This window comes from Oncorhynchus clarkii, chromosome 1, assembly GCF_045791955.1.
Source record: "Oncorhynchus clarkii lewisi isolate Uvic-CL-2024 chromosome 1, UVic_Ocla_1.0, whole genome shotgun sequence".
Classification (NCBI taxonomy): Eukaryota; Metazoa; Chordata; class Actinopteri; order Salmoniformes; family Salmonidae; genus Oncorhynchus; species Oncorhynchus clarkii.
In genome coordinates, this window is record NC_092147.1 from 81,663,368 (window position 1) to 81,678,261 (window position 14,894).

Below are 14,894 nucleotides of genomic sequence, written 5' to 3' on the forward strand. Positions count from 1 at the left end.
CTCATTCACGGGGTGCTCGCGATATTCCGCTTTATCTCGTGACGGCTGTGCTCCTGCCCTTCTGGTGGCTGTTAAGGTGCCGTGTTCCTCACACAGCCCACCCACCCTTTTCCCGGACGGCGACACTGAAGCTGCCAGTCGGAAACGAGACGCTTTTCGTAGCTATTAAGTAATAGATTCCCAAATGCAGAATAAAAGCACAGTCATTAAGCTGGAGTTGTGTAGTAATGTGTGTACACCAGTAGGCATGTCGCAAAACTCTGCTCATCACTACTCAAATTAGAACCTCATCAGTACTGACATACCACTCATGTATGTAATGAAACAACGTATTATTGAGTAGAACTTGTAAGGTAGTGATGAAACTACTTTTTCCCCCCCTTCATTGGGTTCCTCCATTTACTGCCATCTGGTGGCGTCTAGATACATTTTTTTTTTTTTTTTTTAACCTTTATTTTACTAGGCAAGTCAGTTTAAAAACAAATTCTTATTTTCAATGACGGCCTAGGAACAGTGGATTAACTGCCTGTTCAGGGGCAGAACGACAGATTTGTACCTTGTCAGCTCGGGGATTTGAACTTGCAACCCTCCGATTACTAGCCCAACACTCTAACCACTAGGCTACCCTGCCGCCCCAATGACATAATATGAACAATTACAGATTGATGGTCCTTGAAAATAAATATTAGTCATTGAAAAAGTACTTAAGTCCTTGAATTTGACTTGCCACTGTATGAACCCTGTAGAATTTTCGGGGTGATCATGGAGCACACTTTGTTTCACAGATTTTACCTCAACTTTCTGTCCCTGTCTTTCTACAGATATGTCCAACCATCCCTAAGAGTCAGTCCAAGCCGGAACGGACACTTCAGAGCAAAGCTCTTCTGTCCATATTTGTTGACGAGGAGGATGAGGTGAGAAAATGAGCTATGACTGATATCGGCCCATAAAATATAATGAATTGGTACCTTCCTCTTCATATCTAACCACTTTCTTTCATTATGCAGGATCTGTTTGTGTCTGCGAAGAAGTCTAAATCAAGCCAAACTGAAGATGCCACACCACAAGTCAAGAAACCTGTCTCTAGTGCCCTCTTCAGTGATGACGAGGTAATGGGAGGGAACGGAACCTTGCTACATAAACTTCAGTTCAACAACAGCCTTTCAGAAAAGAATGCCTCCTTCTGTAGCCACTACCCATTTTTGTATTAACAGATCTGAAATAACTGGACAGGTGTGTGGGCAATTCCACAGTATCTGAGTGATCATTTCTGTAAAAAAATATCTATACACTACCGGTCCAAGGTTTTACAACACCTACTCATTCAAGGCTTTTTCTTTATTTTTTACTATTTTCTACATTGTAGAATAATAGTGAAGACATAAACTATGAAATAACACATGGAATTGTGTAGTAACCAAAACAGTTCCACAGAACATTTTACAAAAACATTTACTTGAAGAACAGTACAGAGGGAACAAACCGTCATTCTGTTACCAAACTTTACATCTGCACTGTTTTTCAAGTAAATGTAGTTTTTGTAACAAATTCTGTGGAAATTGTTGTCCTTGGGCTTAGGGTTGTATGATTTGCGTAACTTTTCAATCATTGGTTTTTGTTTGACATATATTTTAAAGTGTAAGATCTGAGTTTCTGCATCTGTAACCGTGGAATTTCCCATAGCCAATATGGTGATGGCAACTCCATCCAATGGGCTCAGCACAGCTTCAGATATATCTTACAACCATCCTATTCCTACAAATCTGCAAACACCAGAAGGGTAGGGGGGTAGGGGGCAAGGGGTAGATTTTGAACCGGGCTTGATAGTGAAGGTTGTCGCTAATACTTCAACACATGCTATCTATTTAACCCTTTGTATTCTGTCTGTATCAGGACCATTGGATGAGCTCCAAGCATAGTGCAGGAAAGACTGGAGGGATGAAGTCCAGTGATAGCGCCCCTTATCGTCTACCCAGTGTCAAAGCAGATCCTTTCGACAGCCTGTTCAATGAGTATGATGACGATCTCTTTGCTGCTACCAAGGAGTTGAGGTAAACTTTATATCCCCAACAAAAGAGACACTGTGCTAAAATGTTTGAGTAGTGTTAAAAAAAGAAAGAAAAGTGAAATCACTATCTCTAGTTAGGGTCTTGGTGGTGTTTTGATGGGTGTAAATGTCTGTGTTGATGCAGTCCGAAGAAGCCACAGAGAACGTCTCTCCTGTTTGAAGATGAGACTGAGGATGGTGAAGATAAGGGATCCCTCTTTGTCTTCAAACCAGCCATAAACAACAGCTCTACTCTAGCTGACCCTAAAGTAAGCCTGGGTTACAGATTCTGTCTGTGTCATAAAAGGCACCCTGTTCCCTAAATAGTGCACTATATAGGGAATAGGTTGCCATTTTGGGAAGTAGCCACTGACATGAATAATAACCTAAAGATGAAAAGCCTTTGAGGCAACAATGGAATTCACTTTCCGAATGCACGGTATTACTGTTCAGACCCCTTCCCCTTTTCCACATTTTGTTATGTTACAGCCTTATTCTAAAATCGATTAAGTCAATAAAAATCATCAATCTACACACTATACCCCTAGATGAGAAAGTGATAACAGGTTTTTAGAAATGTTTGCAAATGTATATAAAAATAAACCGAAATACCTCATTTACTTAAGTATTCAGACCCTTTACTATGAGTCTTGAAATTGAGCTCAGGTGCATCCTGTTTCATTGATCATCCTTGAGATGTGTCTGCAACTTGATTGGAGTTCACTTATGGTAAATTCAATTGATTGAAGATGATTTGGAAAGACACTCACCACACTAACAGAGCTCCAGAGTACCTCTGGAGATAGGAGAACCTTCCAGAAGGACAACCATCTCTGCAGCACTCTACCAATCAAGCCTTTATGGTAGAGTGGCCAGACTGAAGCCACACCTCAGTAAAAGGAATATGACAGCCCGCTTGGAGTTTGCCAAAATACATCTAAACACTCTCAGGCAATGAGAAACAAGATTATCTTGTCATCTGAAACCAAGATTGAACTCTTTGGCCTGAATGCCAAACGTCAAGTCTGGAGGAAACCTGGTACCATGCCTACGGTGAAACATGGTGGTGGCAGCATCATGCTGTGTGGATGTTTTTCAGCGGCAGGGACTGGGAGACTAGTCAGGATCAAGGGAAAGATGAATGGAAAAAAGCACAGAGATCCTTCATGAAAACCCGCTCCATATCGCTAAGGACCTCAGACTGGTGAGATGGTTCTCCTTCCAACAGGACAACCACCCAAAGCACACAGCCAAGACAATGCAGAAGTGGCTTCAGGACAAGTCTCTGATTGTCCTTGAGTGGCCCAGCCAGAGCCCGGACTTGAACTCAATTGAACTTCTCTGGAGAGACCTGAAAATAGTTGTGCAGCAACGCTCCCCATCCAACCTGACAGAGCTTGAGAGGATCTGCAGAGAAGAATGGGAGAAACTCCCCAAATACAGGTGTGCCAAACTTGTAGCGTCATACCCCAGAAGACGCAAGGCTGTAATCGCTGCCAAAGGTGCTTCAACAAAGTACTGAGGGTCTGAATACTTCTGTACATGTCATTTTTCAGTTTTTTCTTAACATGTTTTTGCTTTGTCATTATGGGATATCGTGTAGATTGATGAGGAAAACTCTCCCAATGTAATACATTTTAGAATACGGCTGTTACTTAACAAAATGTGGAATAAGTCAAGGGGTCTGATTACTTTCTGAATGCACTGGATGTAGGCTCTTATCTATTATTTCAAAACAATTCAAATATTGAATGAAAATGTTTTTATTCATAGTTTCTTTGGTAAAGTACTATTTTTATTCATGTTTGTGTTGTACTCTTCATGGAAATATGTGTGGTAACATCCCTGCAGTGATATGTATGTATTATTGAATTTTAAACAACTTGTCATTCACCCCTTAGTTCATACCCTCCCCAGCCCCCTCACGGGTCCACACAGACAAACCTGAGGAGGTGACGGCACCTCCTCCCCCAGTGGAGAAGAGGCGTGCAGAGGAGAGGGCAGCGAAGGGTCCTGAGGTACAGCCCCTGTCCTCTCTACTAGAGTGCAGTGAGAGTAAGAAGAAGCCAGTAGGGGCCGTCAGTCTGTTTGGAGGGATCAATGTGCTGGGAGACCGACTGGGAGCAGCCAAGGTGAGACGCTACATAAGGCTGAGGGTAGAAGTTAAGCTCAAATCTAGGACGGACCTTGGACATTCTCTTCCAGTATGGTTGAGATTGAGGTAAGGAGAGAGGAAAGGTGAATTGGGATGGAGCCCTGCTCCTAAGTGTAAGGTGCTGTACTCAGACTCTCTTTATATCTTCCTGTCACTTAACAAGCAGACTAAGAGCCCATTGGACGAGACGGATGGTGATGACTTCCTGTCTGAGGGCCCGCCCCCAATGGAAAAGGAGTCCAAAATGAAGAAGAACACCGTCAGTCTGTTTGATGATGAGGAGGGTGCTGACTGGACTGTCCCTATCTCCATACCTAGCAAACCAGCTACCATAAACACACTAAAGGTTTGTCTGGGTTTGTTTATTCATACTACTTACAATTCCTGTGTGCTTGCATCTGTCTGTATATGTGTGTAAATCCTATGTCTGTGCGTTAGCCTGCAGAGGAGCGTCCTCATACCAAGAGCAGTACCGGGGTGTTCCAGGATGAGGAACTGCTCTTCAGTCACACTCAGCAGAGAGACAACCACCCTGACGTTGACATCTTCGCCACACCTGACAAGTTTGTGGTGAGTGCTAGGGACCGCACTCAGTGAGATGGGAAAGGTGTTAGTGTTGGGCGAGAGCAAAAGCCTGCACTCACCAGGACCAGGGTGGATGCACATTGACGCGTACTACCTGCTATTACTTTTAGTGATAAATTAATTGTACTTATGATATTCCTGGTGATAAAGTGCTGTGTTCCTGTCTCAGAGGTTCAGGCCCAGTAATGCTAGTAGCTCAGTGAAGTCCAGGCCCAGCTCAGTGAGGTCGGCAGCCCCAACACTTTTTAGTGATGAAGATGACCTCTTCAGCTCTGTCAATCCCAAAGCTCTTCGGCCGGTACCCTATTCAATCAATACAATAACAACTTGATTCATTTACTGATGACTTCACCCTCAGTCCTTGTCTTTCATTTGACCTCAGAAAGTATTGGCGAAGCCCAGTAAACCCGGTAAAGACGAACCATCCCCAAAACCTTCTGTCACAGAACCAGTCACAGGGAGTGAGGTAAGGCTGATGAAACAAAGTCTTACGAAGGCTGGTTTACAAAGACAGCCCAATTCTAATATTTTTTTCAACTAATTGGTCTTTTGATCAATCGCATCATATCTTTTCTCAGAGCTGATCTGATTGGTGAAAAGACAATTTTTAATATTTTTTTTTTAAGGATCAGATTTGGGCTGCCTGTGTAAATGCAGCCTTAGTGCTCTGCAGTCTATGTGATTGCCAATGTGTTTATGATTGAAGTGTTTGAGAATTTGAAGGATATCTATAGACAGTAATGCTCTCTCCTCTCAGTTGAGACACTGTGATATATTTCAAGGGAATGTTATCCAGGCTGTTACATTTCTTTTGGAGGTATTCCTATCTGTGTCAAGATTACTTAAAGGTCAAAAACGTGATTTTAAGATGTTTTAGATATATTTCCACACTGCGTTTGGCTTAACATTGTGAAAATGATAACGCCCTTTTAGTGGAAGAGCTGTTTGAAAAGACTGCCTGAAATGTCAGCCTGTTTTGGTGGGAAGACGTCACCAGGCGGTAAATTAGTTAACAGACCAATGAGAAAGAGTTCCACACCTCTCTGCCAATAACAGCTAGTTATCCCCTCCACACTCAGACCACTGACAGTCCTGGCAAAATTCTTTGTTGAAAAATTGCTCTTCGCTAAGACACTTTTGTTCCTTGTTTTTCAATTAAAATGGTCAAAAATCAGTTATTTAATTGTTACCAATAAATGATTTGATCTTGAGACATATTGAGAAACAGCTGCATTGGACGTTTTAACCTGATCTATGTTGTTCAACTGCACAGAATCCCGCACCAAGCCCTGTAAAATCTAAAGAGCCTTCGTCATGGATAGGAAAACTCCAAGGAAACAACTTCTTCTTTTAAGTCACTCAATGTTTTACTCTATCTTTATTCTTTCTGAGTGAGAGTTTATTCGTCCAACATGTGTTCTCTGCCAGACGTCTTTGAACCTCAGCCTTTGACATGATTCATGTCGTCTTTTCCACTGCTGGCTTAAAAGCTAAACTGTCAGAGTGATTCGCATAATGTTTCGTTTTTTACCATCAGACTGAAAGCGATTGCTCAGCCTTTCTTCTTCCTGAAATTGCATGAATAGATGTCATTCCTATGTCTGCATTTTGGCTTTATTCTTGGGCTCTCTCTTTCCTCTGTCTACCGCTTTGTTCTTATGATCATGAGGAACTGCATGAACAAAATTACTTGTAAATCCAATTCTATAATGTGATAACCATTTGCATGTGTCCTCACTGGGCTATAAACACTCTCTTATAAAGGACTTTAGTTGATGAACAAATGTGTTCCTCCTCCCCACTCTCAGACCAACCTGGTGATCAACCCTGTTGCCCTCCTACCAGGCCTCAGCCCCAGTCCAGCATGGACCCAGTCCCCCAGAGACGGAGGGCTTAGCTTCGACCGCCCTGTCCAGGTGTCTGTGCTACAGTGTGCCAACAAGGTTGGTCAGAGGTCAGGCACTGGGGTGTGGGGGAAACAAAGCACACCTAAAGCTAAACCTTGTACCTTCCTTAATCAGCCCCTGTTATGACTTCATGCGTCTTCTCTTCCTGTAGGGTCGAGCTAAAGGTTCCATCCGCCGCAGGCCCCAGACCAGGGCAGCACGGCAGATGTCAGCACAGAGCTCCGTGGACCAGAAAAACCAGGAAGAGGACCCGGGCGGACACAGCCCAACCCTACCTCATCCAACCCAGCCTAGCCTGGCACTACCTAACTTAACCCTGCCCCGGCCTAGTATACCCAACCAAGCCCCAACCACTGGCTTACCCTCCTTCTTACCTGCCTCCTTACCCTCCCAACCCCCGCTCACTGATGTCTCTGTCAGACCATCAGTTCTAACACTACCAGTGTCCAACACCCCTCTAAAGAGAGACTTTTCTATGGGAAGCAAGGTGAAGGTGCTGCCCTCTCCCAACGAGGCTGACCTGTTTGGGTCTGTCCCTGCCCTAGCCCCAGTCCCCAAACTCACCACAAAGACTACGGAGGGTGAGTTGACGCCGAAGAAAGAGAAAGAAGCGACCCCTCCGTCCCTTTTTGACGACCCCATGGGTGACTTGTTCCAGAAGGTCAAACCGAGGTCGGCGAAGAAGGCAAAGGCCTCTTCCTTCCTGGAGGAGGAGGATGAAGAGGGTATCTTTGTGCTGGGAAAGAGCTCTACTCCCACTACTAAAATTACTGCTGGAAGGAAAGTCACTAAGGCAGGGAGCAACTCTACTCCCAAACAGAACCTCTTCCAGGTATTGGTCATGATCAATATTGTAAGTCAATTGAACAATCAATCTGTCCGTATTTTTTATTTATTGTGCAGTTGTAGCGATGAGACAAGATAGCTACTAAACAATTGGATACCACGAAATTGGGGAGAAAATGGGGTAACATTTAAATAAATAAATAATGTGTTCATTCAGTATTGTTGTAATTGTCATTATTACAAATCGTCCGATTAATCGGTATATGGGAAACTGTTGATTGTAAAGACCGTAGCGTTGCAGTTCTTGACAAGAACTGGTGTGCCTGGAATTTACTAGCATACCACGTTCAAAGGCACTTAAATGTTTTGTCTTGCCCATTCACCCTCTGAATGGCACACATAGACATGGATTGTGTATTGTCTCAAGGCTTGAAAATTATTCTTTAACCTGTCCCCTCCCCTTCATCTACACTGATTGAAGTGGATTTAACAAGTGACATCAATAAGGGATCATAGCTTTCACCTGGTCAGTTTGTCATGGAAAGAGCACGTGTTCTTAATTTTTTATATAGTCAGAATGTTTTAAACATTAAATTGCAATAAAATCACAGTATTGAATCGCAATACATATAGAATCACAATACTTATCGTATCGGCACCTAAGTATCGTGATAATATCATATCTTGAGGTCTCTGGCAATTCTCAGCCCTACAGTACATTGTAGTAGTCTAAATGCAGTTGGTCTGGCTCAGTGCATGCTGCCTCAGTTTATCCAAGAGTCACGATCTCTGCAACAGGAGGTGGAGGGAAATCCATGTGTTCCGTGGAAAGTGTCTGCTTTTTTTCTGAATGTGTCTTATTCTGTTGTCCCAGGATGAAGCGGAGACGACCCCCAAAGCTCACAAAGACAAATCTCTGGATACCAGCCTGTTTGACGACAAAGTTGACATCTTTGCTGATTTGACGGCCACTTCAAAACCAAAAGAGAAGAAGTTCAAGAAGGCGGAGACTAAATCCATATTTCATGATGATATGGGTGGGTGTTTGCAGAGCACATATTTCAGAATATCTTGCATTGTTTGTTGTTCCTCAATAACTTTCAACATGCACGTTGAAATTTACCACAGACATGGGTATACTTACACACACATTCTTACAATGCCATTGCCACCAGGTTGAACTGAAACATCTACTGGACATGCTCTCTCTGTACAGATGACGTCTTCTCTCCCAGCACTGTGAAGCCAATGGCCAAGCAGCCTCCATCCAAGTTCAGGAAAAGCCCTCCCTCCCAGGACACCAGTGCAGCGGATGGCTTGGGCAACATCTTCGACGACCCTCTCGATGCTCTGGGTGGGAACTGAACCGTGGACTGTTCCTGATTAACTACAACGTTGTGTCCCAGATGGTTCATTACTTTTGACCAGGGCTCATAGGGTGTGCACTATGTGGGGAATAGGGTGCCATTTGGGATGCTGTCACTAACTGTACAATTGTGCAGAAAACGTTGTTTTTGAGGACTGAAAAAGGGGTTGGAGATATTAACACTGTTCTTATAAAGACTACTTCTATAAAAGCAATCCATCGATCGGCATAACCTTGGATGGAAATATAAAGATTTAAACCCATCTCTGATTGATAACAAGTAACTATTTGTCTTTATTTAATGTCCATGGTAGCAGGACTTAGCCATCATTAGGCCAGCTGCTAATAAAGAAATAGTCAATGATTTATACATGTAGTTGAGTTCTGGGTATGTGGTTTAACATTGCCATTCTGAGATTACATGTCACCATCGTGCTGTGCCATATCACCGTTATGAAATCATTGTTTTTGTTTTTCAATTAATATGAAATTGTTACATTTGTTAACTTTGCCTGTGATAAATGACAATAGATTATTTTTTTAAATAATTAAATTATATTTTGCTAAATGTAAAATGTGTGCTAAGTTTGTTTCTAAGATCTGCAGCACTACTTTAAAGTATTTTGTTAAGATAATGAATTATTAATGCAGCTAAAAGAGGAACATAGCTGTTACTCGGGTCCACTGTGACTCCATTTCCACTGTTCCTATCCTTTTATAACAATTCTACTAATACATAAGATTCACTGCCATCTCTAATCAACTTTTAAATGTTGACTAACTGCACTGGTGCATTTAGAGGATTCTGCTACATTTTAGAATAATAAGGAACATCTATATTTTGATCAATTAAAATCTATCATGGATGGTATTTAAGTTTTAATGTCATGCTCAAGTACAGTGACATGCCTTAATTGAACTCAAAATGCAATAATGTAATACTACAAATAAGGTGAAACAAAAACATGTATTTTTACATCTCGTATAAGAAAAACAAGATGAAATATGTCGTCAGACTATATACAGGGTCAGTACCATATTTGTAATGTGCAGGGATGCTGTATCGCTAGAGGTAGATACTGTATGTAGGCAGGTAGCCTAGAGGTTAGAGCGTTGGACTAGTAACCAAAAGGTTGCAAGATCGAATTCCCGAGCTGACAAGGTAAAAATCTGTCATTCTGCCCCTGAACAAGGCAGTTAACCCACAGTTCCTAGGCCGTCATTGAAAATAAGAATTTGTTCTTAACTGACTTGCTTAGTTATATAAAGGTAAAAAATATATGGCTAAGGTGACTAGGCATCCGGATATATGATAAACAGTAGCAGCAGCATACAGTATATGCTGATTTTATTTGAGTGGGTGTTTGTGTGTAGAGTCCATAAATGTATGTGCATATTGTGCGTGTATGTGTGTTGGAGTATCACTGTGTGGAACTGTGTAGGGCCCTGTGAGTGTGTATAGAGAGTGCAAAATAAGAATTAAATACAGGGGTCAACTCAGTCCTTCTAGCCATTTTGTTAGCTATTTAACAACAGTCTTGTGGCATGTTGGTGTCAGAATTGATGCACCTGTACCCCTTGCCATGTGGAAGCAGAGAGGACAGTCCATGTCTCTGGTTGTAGTCTTTAACGATTTTCCAGACCTTCCATTCACACCGCCTGAGAGAATTTTTAGCACAAAAAAATGATGTTTTTTTGTGTGTGTGGGGGGGGCTTTCCTGTTTTGCATGTTTAAAGAGGCATTTCTAATGACTGAAAACCCCCAAAAGATAGATGCACAGGGTCCCTGCTCATGTGTGAACGAACCTTAGGCACGCTGCAAGGAGGTATGAGGACTGCAGATGTCCGTACTGTGAGACAGCACTACAGGGAAACAGGACGGACAGCTGATCGTCCTCGCAGTGGCAGACCACGTGTAACAACACCTGCACAAGATCGGCACATCTGAACATCACACGTGGGACAGGTACAGTATGGCAACAACAACGGTCCGAGTTACACCAGGAACGCAAAATCCCTCCATCAGTGCTCAGACTGTCCGCAATAGGCTGAGAGAGGCTGGACTGAGGGCTTGTAGGCCTGTTGTAATGCAGATCCTCACCAGACATCACCGGCAACAACGTCGCTATGGGCACAAACCCACCATCGCTGGACCAGACAGGACTGGTAAAAAGTGCTCTTCACTGACGAGTCACAGTATTGTCTCACCAGGGGTGATGGTCGGATTCGCGTTTATCGTCTAAGGAATAAGCGTTACACCGAGGCCTGTACTCTGGAGCGGGATCGATTTGGAGATGGAGGGGTCCGTCATGGTCTGGGGCGGTGTGTCACAGCATCATCGGACTGAGCTTGTTGTCATTGCAGGCAATCTCAACGCTGTGCGTTACAGGGAAGACATCCTCCTCCCGCATGTGGTACACTTCCTGCAAACTCATCCTGACATGACCCTCCAGCATGACAATGCCACCAGCCATACTGCTCGTTCTGTGCGTGATTTCCTGCAAGACAGGAATGTCAGTGTCCTGCTATGGCCAGCGAAGAGCCCGGATCTCAATCGCATTGAGCACGTCTGGGACCTGTTGGAAATGTCCGGGAACTTGCAGGTGCCTTGGTGAAGAGTGGGGTAACATCTCACAGCAAGAACTGGCAAATCTGGTGCAGTCCATGAGGAGGAGATGCACTGCAGTACTTAATGCAGCTGGTGCCCACACCAGATACTGACTGTTACTTTTGATTTTTACCCTATTTGTTCAGGGACACATTATTCCATTTCTAATCGTCACATGTCCGTCGAACTTGTTCAGTTCATGTCTCAGTTGAAGCTTATGTTCATACAAATATTTACACATGTTAAGTTGGCTGAAAATAAACGCAGTTGACATTTAGAGGACGTTTCTTTTTTTGCTGAGTTTATATCATTGAGTTAATAAAGCCCCATACAAATGGTCTCTTTTTTGTTTTCTTGAGTAAGGCAGCTCCAAAATGCAGGTGTTTCAGCCTAGTTCAGTGCTTTCTGTCGTGGTGGGGCAATCAAGCAGAAAATATGGAGCATTGCGCCGTGATTAGCTCAGTGTTCTGTCACTCATGAGGACACTGTCACCTCCAAGTAAGGGTAGAGCTAGAAAGTTCTAGCCCCTTGGATGCTGAGTTACATTAGAAGTGCCCATCCAAGAAGGCTCAAGATCATTGACCACAGATAAAATGAGGTCAAATCACATACAGTGGGGAGAACAAGTATTTGATACACTGCTGATTTTGCAGGTTTTCCTACTTACAAAGCATGTAGAGGTCTGTAATTTTTATCATAGGTACACTTCAACTGTGAGACGGAATCTAAAACAAAAATCCAGAGAATCACATTGTATGATTTTTAAGTAATTAATGTGCATTTTATTGCATGACATAAGTATTTGATACATCAGAAAAGCAGAACTTAATATTTGGTACAGAAACCTTTGTTTGCAATTACAGAGATCATACGTTTCCTGTAGTTCTTGACCAGGTTTGCACACACTGCAACAGGGATTTTGGCCCACTCCTCCATACAGACCTTCTCCATATCCTTCAGGTTTCGGGGCTGTCGCTGGGCAATACGGACTTTCAGCTCCTTCCAAAGATTTTCTATTGGGTTCAGGTCTGGAGACTGACTAGGCCACTCCAGGACCTTGAGATGCTTCTTACGGAGCCACTCCTTAGTTGCCCTGGCTGTGTGTTTTGGGTCGTTGTCATGCTGGAAGACCCAGCCACGACCCATCTTCAATGCTCTTACTGAGGGAAGGAGGTTGTTGGCCAAGATCTCGCGATACATGGCCCCATCCATCCTCCCCTCAATACGGTGCAGTCGTCCTGTCCCCTTTGCAGAAAAGCATCCCCAAAGAATGATGTTTCCACCTCCATGCTTCACAGTTGGGATGGTGTTCTTGGGGTTGTACTCATCCTTTTTCTTGCTCCAAACACGGCAAGTGGAGTTTAGACCAAAAAAGCTCTATTTTTGTATCAGACCACATGACCTTCTCCCATTCTTCCTCTGGATCATCCTGATGGTCATTGGCAAACTTCAGATGGGCCTGGACATGCGCTGGCTTGAGCAGGGGGACCTTGCATGCGCTGCAGGATTTTAATCCTTGACGGCGTAGTGTGTTACAAATGGTTTTCTTTGAGACTGTGGTCCCAGCTCTCTTCAGGTCATTGACCAGGTCCTGCCGTGTAGTTATGGGCTGATCCCTCACCTTCCTCATGATCCTTGATGCCCCACGAGGTGAAATCTTGCATGGAGCCCCAGACCGAGGGTGATTGAACTTCTTTCATTTTCTAATAATTGCGCCAACAGTTGTTGCCTTCTCACCAAGCTGCTTGCCTATTGTCCTGTAGCCCATCCCAGCCTTGTGCAGGTCTACAATTTTATCCCTGATGTTTTTACACAGCTCTCTGGTCTTGGCCATTGTGGAGAGGTTGGAGTCTATTTGATTGAGTGTGTGGACAGGTGTCTTTTATACAGGTAACGAGTTCAAACAGGTGCAGTTAATACAGGTAATGAGTGGAGAACAGGAGGGTTTCTTCAAGAAAAACTAACAGGTCTGTGAGAGCCGGAATTCTTACTGGTTGGTAGGTGATCAAATACTTATGTCATGCAATAAAATGCAAATTAATTACATAAAAATCATACAATGTGATTTTCTGGATTTTTGTTTTAGATTCCATCTCTCACAGTTGAAGTGTACCTATGATAAAAAAAAATACAGACCTCTACATGCTTTGTAAGTAGGAAAACCTGCAAAATCGGCAGTGTATCAAATACTTGTTCTCCCCGCTGTATGTACTGTAGCTTTGGACTGATCATGTCAACATCATACTTTCAAAATCTTAGTTAGCTGTCATCATCATGAATCAAGTCGACAGTCTAATGGCAAATCCTTTTTAATCCTTGTCATATGAAGAGAAATAATGAAGAGAAATTATAGATAAAACGTATCTGTGCTCATTGGCCATTGGCCATAAACATTACACAACAAGTTGGAAATCGCAAATTCAACAACGAGTGGTTTGGAAGGAATCAGTGTGGCTAACTGCAAGCCTTGCAAAGCAATCATTATCCTGCTATTCAGTGGAGTGGATGTGTGGTCTCTTTTCCTAGTTGAAAATTATAAACATTCAACATCGGCCATGCTGTCAATGAAGCATGATTTGTGCCGCGCGCAAAACAACTGTTAACTCGGAACTGCAAAATCTGACTTTAGTGAGTTCAAGACAAATGGAAACTGTGGAAAAATGAGCTACGACTGGGAAAATACGTTTTGAACTTTCATCCAACTCGAAATTGTAAATTCGGAACACAGGCCTCTTTCTAGCGCTACGACCTGAAGATGACCAGAAGATGACTGACGTCATCATGATTAGACCTTTCCCCCCCCCCGAGTTCCGTTGTCTTGAAAGCACCATAAATCCAGAGAATGCCAGACTTTGATTTAAAATTTGGATGATAAAATTTGCCCACGAAGGACCGCCGCGCCACTTTCCGGTTCAAGTGAGCACAGCACCACAAGGTGAGTCCAAAAATGTACTGTATGCTGCTGCATAAATGAAGTAATATTCCAGGGAGATATGTATACTGTAGATAAGAAAGTAATACTAAGTGTATGTTGTGTAGTAAGCTGTTAGTAGCCCATGTGCCTCACCCTAATAATTTGTTATATTTTCACCTCTTAATTTCGCCTACTGTTCTGACTTGGTGGGACTGTTAGGGTTGCGTAAATTCGAATCTGGTATCAGGATAAATATAACAATGAGTCACCGATTGTATACTATGTATTTTTTATTAGCTAAGTAATAAATGGCAAATGCAACTTTCGTATATACGGGCTCACTGTAATACCACGCAGGGCAGAACAGAGAACTGACTTGTTCCTGACAAAAATATTATAATATACTCTGACAGTAGTTCCTGCTTCCGAGCCGGCCTGTCAAAGTAGAGACTGGGCGTGGTTTAGACTCACCCAGCCGATTGTTGGCGCAGAAGCTGGTCTCAGCCCCCTAAGCGCTTCAGTTGAT

The 14,894-nt window shown here is 43.0% G+C and overlaps 1 protein-coding gene across 1 annotated transcript in view; it reads left to right on the forward strand.

The window, feature by feature from the left end:
- The window catches only part of LOC139409174 (WASH complex subunit 2-like), a 35,633-nt gene extending 26,212 nt beyond the window's left edge, over positions 1-9,421 (forward strand). The window contains exons 16-27 of the mRNA XM_071153998.1: positions 820-914; positions 1,008-1,109; positions 1,894-2,051; positions 2,193-2,316; positions 3,949-4,179; positions 4,366-4,548; positions 4,641-4,772; positions 5,170-5,253; positions 6,596-6,730; positions 6,846-7,526; positions 8,355-8,517; positions 8,697-9,421. Of these exons, the coding sequence (XP_071010099.1) occupies positions 820-914; positions 1,008-1,109; positions 1,894-2,051; positions 2,193-2,316; positions 3,949-4,179; positions 4,366-4,548; positions 4,641-4,772; positions 5,170-5,253; positions 6,596-6,730; positions 6,846-7,526; positions 8,355-8,517; positions 8,697-8,845 (2,237 nt within the window). The 3' untranslated portion in view covers positions 8,846-9,421. The remainder of the gene's footprint in view (positions 1-819; positions 915-1,007; positions 1,110-1,893; positions 2,052-2,192; positions 2,317-3,948; positions 4,180-4,365; positions 4,549-4,640; positions 4,773-5,169; positions 5,254-6,595; positions 6,731-6,845; positions 7,527-8,354; positions 8,518-8,696) is intronic.
- Positions 9,422-14,894: the final 5,473 nt, after the last annotated feature.